General features: G+C 70.8%; 1 protein-coding gene across 1 annotated transcript; it reads right to left on the bottom strand.

Moving 5' to 3' along the window:
* Positions 1 to 1,293: 1,293 nt before the first annotated feature.
* LOC131574394 (leptin-like) lies at positions 1,294 to 4,154 on the bottom strand. Its single transcript, XM_058828848.1, is given in 6 exon segments — positions 1,294 to 1,442; positions 1,444 to 1,668; positions 1,670 to 1,717; positions 2,337 to 2,490; positions 3,432 to 3,457; positions 4,091 to 4,154. Coding segments are annotated over 4 exon segments (540 nt in total). The 5' UTR covers positions 2,481 to 2,490; positions 3,432 to 3,457; positions 4,091 to 4,154; the 3' UTR covers positions 1,294 to 1,319.
* Between the last annotated feature and the right edge of the window lie 1,829 nt (positions 4,155 to 5,983).

The raw sequence follows: 5,983 nt of genomic DNA, 5'->3' as shown, positions 1-5,983 counted from the left end.
TCATTGTGTGTGTGACACTGCATGTGTGACACTGACACCGTGTGTGACACTCTGTGTGTGTGACACTGACACTGTGACATGTGTGTGTGACACTGTGTGTGACACTGTGTGTGTGACACTGTGACATTGTGTGTGACACTGACACTGTGTGTGTGACATTGTGTGTGTGTGACACTGACACTGTGTGTGACATTGTGTGTGTGACACTGACACTGTGTGTGTCACTGTGTGTGTGACACTAACACTGTGACACTCTGTGTGTGTGTGACGTGTGTGTGACATTGTGTGTGTGTGACACTGACACTGTGACATTGTGTGTGTGTGACATTGTGTGTGTGTCACTCTGTGTCCCTCCCTTGTCCCCCTGTGTCCCCCCCCCTGGAAGTGTTGGGGTCACTCGGGGCCGGGGGGTGACAAAGCCACCAGCGAGTCACCGACAGCCCCTGAGTCACCGCAGCCATGTCCCTGTGTCACCCCCGGCCTGGGGACATCCCGGGGCCCCTCCGGCCCTGTCACCCTCTGTCCCCGTGTGTCCCCAGGGTCCCATGTCCCTGTGTGTCCCCCGTGTGTCCCCAGGGTCGTGTGTCCCTGTGTGTGTCCCCATGTGTCCCCAAGTGTCCCCATGTGTCCCCGTGTCCCCAAGGTCCCTTGTCCCCGCGTGTCCCCGTGTGTCCCTGCGGTCCCGTGTCCCTGAGTGTCCCGGTGTGTCCCCGTGTGTCCCCAGGGTCCCATGTCCCCATGTCCCCATATGTCCCCAGGGTCCCTTGTCTCCGTGTGTCCCCGTGTGTCCCTGTGTGTCCCCGTGTGTCCCCAAGGTCCCCAGGGTCCCGTGTGCCCGTGTGTCCCCAGGGTCTCTTGTCCTTGTGTGTCCCCAGGGTCTCTTGTCCTTGTGTGTCCCCAGGGTCCCCGAGTGTCCCCAAGGTCCCTTGTCCCCATGTGTCCCCAGGGTCCCTGTGTGTCCCCGTGTCCCCATGTGTCCCTGGGGTCCCGGGTGTCCCTTGTCCCCAGAGTCACCACAGACACGAGTGAGGCTGCTGGAAAAGGGGCCTTAAATTAAATAAATTATTATTAATAGTAAATAGTAATAATAATATAATAATAATAATAATAATAATAATAATAATAATAATAATGGAATGTTGTAGATAGAAGCAGCTCGAGCTCGCTCTGGTGCCTGGGGACGCTCTTGGTGTCCCTGATGAGATCCCGGGGGTCTCTGTGGGGTCCCGGGGGTGTCCCGGGGATGTCCCGGGGGGTCCCGGGGATGTCCCGGGGGTGTCCCAGGGATCCCGGGCGTGTCCCGGGGGTCCCGGGGGTCCCTAACACGCGGGGACCCCCTCCAGGCAGGCGGCGACCCCCTCCAGGCATCCCCGGAGCCGCGCCAGGGCCACCCCGGCCACCGTGTGCGGAGCCTCGGCGAGCGGGGCGGGGGGCGGCGGGGGGCGGCTCGCGGGGGGGGGCGCAGCCCAGCAGCCCCCCCAGCAGGGCCAGGACGCTCCGCAGGTTCTCCAGGTCATTGGCGACCTGGGCCAGCCGCAGGTCGCCCCCGGCCAGCGCCCCCAGGAGCCGCTGGAACAGCTGGAGCCGCTGGGCCGCCCACGCCAGCCCCGGAGCGACCCCCCCGGCCGGGACCCCCCCCTCCGGGACCCCCCCGGCCGGGACCCCCCCCCTCCGGGACCCCCTCCAGGCCGGTGACGCGCAGGGTCAGCGGGAACAGCTGGGGGGGGGACACGAACGCGGGGGTCGGGCCGGGGTGGGGGGGACACCCAGCCAGCTTGGGGACCCCCCTGGGGACCCCAGTTTGGGGCACGGAGCCCCCCCCAGCTGTGGGTGTCCCTCCCTGGGGACCCCCAACCCTCGGGGTGCGGAGCCCCCCCCCGAAACCCCATCCCTGGGGGTGTGGAGCTCCAGACCCCCCCAGACCCCCCCAGACCCGTCCAGACCCCATCCCTGGGGGTGCAGAGCCCCCCCCTCCGGAAATGCCCCATTTGGGGTCAGACCCCTCCCCCCAACCACAGGAGCCCCTTCCTGGGGACCCCTAAAATCCGGGTACGGGATCCCCCCCACTGAGGACCAGCCCCCCAAATCTGGGGGATGTTCCCTTCCCCGCCCCCCCGGTGTCTCCCCTGTCACCCCCCCGGTGTCCCCCCGGTGTCCTCCCTGTTGCCCCCGGTGTCCTGGTGTCCCCCCTGTCACATCCACCCCCCAGTGTCCCCCCTGTCACCCCCCGGTGTCACCCCCCTGTCCCCCCTGTCACCCCCCGGTGTCACCCCCCGGTGTCCCCCCTGTCACCCCCCGGTGTCCCCCCTGTCACCCCCCGGTGTCCCCCCTGTCACCTGCAGCTGCTGCAGGCGCTCACTCAGGGTCCGGGTCAGGGCTCGCGCGTCCGCCCGGGCCCGCTCGAACCGGACCGGGCGAGCCCCGGGCAGGGCCAGGGCCAGGGCCAGGAGCCCCCACAGGGACACGCGGGGACACCGCATCCCGCCGCCTCTGCCCGCGGGGACACAGGGGACACGCGTCACCCCGGGGAGCCCCAAAAACCCCCCCGGGACCCGCGGGGACACAGGGGACACGCGGGGACACAGGGGACACGCGTCACCCCGGTCACCGGGGAGCCCCAAACCCCTCCCGGGACCCGCGGGGACACAGGGGACACGCGTCACCCCGGCCACCGGGGAGCCCCAAAAACCCCCCCGGGACTCGCGGGGACACAGGGGACACGCGTCACCCCCGTCCCCTGGCGGTGATGTCACCGGGGACGGGAGCGGGGACACGAGCGGGGACACGCGGGAAGTGGCGCTGCTGGCGCGGGGACTCCGGAGCCCGCCCGGTGTCACCGTGTCCCCGCCGGCACGTGCAGCCCGGGCCGTGTCCCTGACGCCTTCCCGGAGCCCTTTGGCTCCTGTCACCGGGGCCACCACGGCCCGGCGGGTGACAGTGACAGTGGCGGGGAGGGGTGGGGGCAGGGTCCCCAGGGTTGTGTCACCTCCCTGGGGACCCCCTGCCCTCGGTGGGTGCGGGACACCGGGGTCACCTCGTCACCCACTGCTTGAGGATGGGGGGCACGTGGGGACACGGGTGACACGGGGACAGGAGGACACGGGGACACGGGTGACACGGGGACAGGGGACACGGGGGAAGCCGAGGGGACACGGGGACAGGGGACACGGGGGAAACCGAGGGGACACGGGGACAGTGGACACGGGGACAGTGGACACGGGGACAGTGGACACGGGGACAGGGGACACGGGGGAAGCCGAGGGGACACGGGGACAGGGGATACGGGGGAAGCCGAGGGGACACGGGGACAGGGGACACGGGTGACACAGGAACGGGGGGACACGGGGACAGGGGACACGGGGGAAGCCGAGGGGACACGGGGACAGGGGACACGGGGGAAACCGAGGGGACACGGGGACAGTGGCACTCACCGGAGCCTCGCGCGCACTCGCTGAGCCTGGAACGGGACGGTGCCGGCTGAGGGGACACGGGGACCCCCGCCAGGCCCCCCCCGGTGCCACCACCCCGGCGGCCGGGGCGGGGAGGGCCCGTGTCCCTTGGGTCACTCCCGGTGTCCCCGCGGGGCCGGGGGACACGGCTGGTGGCACTGCCGGCAGCTCGGGGACAGCAGGGCCGGGGGGACAATGACAGGGACAGGGACCCCCCCAGACCCCCCCTGTCCCCGCCGGTCCCCTGGGGAGGGGGGACACGGGGGACCCCCGGGGGGAGGGGCCGGGGGCGATGTCCCAGGGTGGGGGTCCCAGGGAGGGGGGCTGGGGACAGTGGGGGGGGGGGGGTCCTTTGGGGGGGTTGGGCTGTCCCGGTGCCGGGGAGGGGGTTCGGGGGGGGTCGGGGGGGTCGGGGGTGATCAGGGGGGTTCGGGGAGGGTCGGGGGGATCGGGGGGGTTTGGGGGGGGTCGGGGGGGGTCAGGGGTGGACAGAGGGGTTCGGGGGGGGTCGGGGGTCAACAGGGGGGTTCGGGGTGGTTTGGGGGGGTTCGGGGGTGATCAGGGGGGTTCGGGGATGATCAGGGGGGTTCGGGGGTGATCAGGGGGGTTCGGGGGGGTTCGGGGGTGGGGGTCGGGCTCACCTGGTGGCCTCGCGGGTCCCGTCGGTCGCGGCGGTGGCTCCATCGCGCCGCCCCCCCCTTTATAGCGGCGGGGCCGAACCCCAAAGCGCTGCCCGCCCCCCGCCCCCCGCCCCCCCCGCGATGTCCGGCCGTGGTGTCCGAGTGTCCGAGCCGTGTCCGAGTGTCCGAGCCGTGTCCGAGTGTCCGAGCCGTGTCCGAGCCGTGTCCGAGCCGGGTCCGAGCCGGGTCCGGCCGGGGGGGCCCGGGGGGGTCCCGGGGTGCGCGGGGTGGGGGGTCCCGGCTGCCTCGATGCGGGGCGGGGGTCCCGGAGCAGGAGGAACTGGGGACACTGGGATGGCTGCGGGGGGGTCGCGGGGCTCTGGGGGGGGTCCCGGGGGGGGTCCGGGGGGTCCGGGGGGGTCCCGGCTCCCCCCGCCCCCCCCCAGTCCCCTCCCCCCCCCCCCCGCGCATACGTGCCCAGGTGAGCGCAGCCCCGCGCGTGGCGGTGACACATCCCCCGCGCGCCCTGACCGCGGACACGCGCCCGTGTCCCCCTGTGTCCCCTCCCGTGTCCCCCTCTGTCCCTCCGTGTCCCCTCCCGTGTCCCCCTCTGTCCCTCCGTGTCCCCTCCCGTGTCCCCCTGTGTCACCTCCCGTGTCCCCTCCTTGTCCTCCCGTGTCCCCTCCCGTGTCCCCTCCTTATCCTCCCGTGTTCCCTCCGTATTCCCCCGTGTCCTCTCGTGTCCCCTCCTTGTCCTCCCGTGTCCCCTCCTTGTCCTCCCGTGTCCCCCTGTGTCCCCTCCCGTGTCCCCTCCTTGTCCTCCCGTGTTCCCCCGTGTCCCCTTCAGTGTCCCCTCCCGTGTCCCCTCCGTGTCCTCCCTTGTCCCTCCTTGTCCTCCCGTGTCCCCCTGTGTCCCCTCCCGTGTCCCCTCCTTGTCCTCCCGTGTTCCCCCGTGTCCCCTTCAGTGTCCCCTCCCGTGTCCCCTCCGTGTCCTCCCTTGTCCCTCCTTGTCCTCCCGTGTCCCCCCGTGTCCTCTCCCGTATCCTCTCCTGTGTCCCCTCCGTGTCCCCCCTGTCTCCCCCCCCGTGTCCCTCCTTGTCCCCCCGCGTCCCCTCCGCGTCCCCTCCCGTGTCCCCCCCGTCCCCAGGCACACACACCTGGCACAGGATGGGCACAGGGACAGGGACAGGACAGGGACAGGGACAGGGAAGGGACAGGGACAGAGACAGGGACAGGGACAGGACAGGGACAGGGACAGGGACAGGACAGGGACAGGACAGGGACAGGGACAGGGACAGGACAGGGACAGGGAAGGGACAGGGACAGGGACAGGACAGGGACAGGACAGGGACAGGGACAGGGACAGGGACAGGGAAGGGAAGGGACAGGGACAGGGACAGGACAGGGACAGGGACAGGGACAGGGACAGCACCGATGTTCTCGAGGCTCCCCGGTGTCCCCAGGGATGTCCCTGGACCATGTCCCCCCCCCGGGCAGGGGACACCGCCAGGGTGACACGGGGGAGGGGGGACCCCCGCACTGTCACTGTGGGGAGCAGGGTGGCTCCTGTCCCTGTCACCGCCCCGGCCCGAGATGTCCCCAAACTGTCCCCGTGTGGGTCCCCAGGCCCCGGGGAGGGTCGGGGTCCCCAGGCGGGGCTGTCACCGCCGGAGTTGGTGTCACCACGGAGGTGACACTCGGCAAACACCGTGGTGGCCCTTCCGGGAAGGCCGGCGGTGACACTGGTGACACCAGTGCCCGGCAGCCGCTGGCAGGGCCCCAGGTGCCACCGCCAGGACACTGGCGACACATTGGGGACACACTGGGGACACACTGGGGACACACTGGGGACACACAGCGTTCCCCGCGGCCAGCACGGTGACCTGGGTGACGTCACGGCGTGTCCCCTCCCAG

This window comes from Poecile atricapillus, unplaced genomic scaffold, assembly GCF_030490865.1.
Source record: "Poecile atricapillus isolate bPoeAtr1 unplaced genomic scaffold, bPoeAtr1.hap1 scaffold_288, whole genome shotgun sequence".
In the NCBI taxonomy this organism is placed as follows: domain Eukaryota; kingdom Metazoa; phylum Chordata; class Aves; order Passeriformes; family Paridae; genus Poecile; species Poecile atricapillus.
This window is presented reverse-complemented; position numbering and strand designations above follow the sequence as displayed.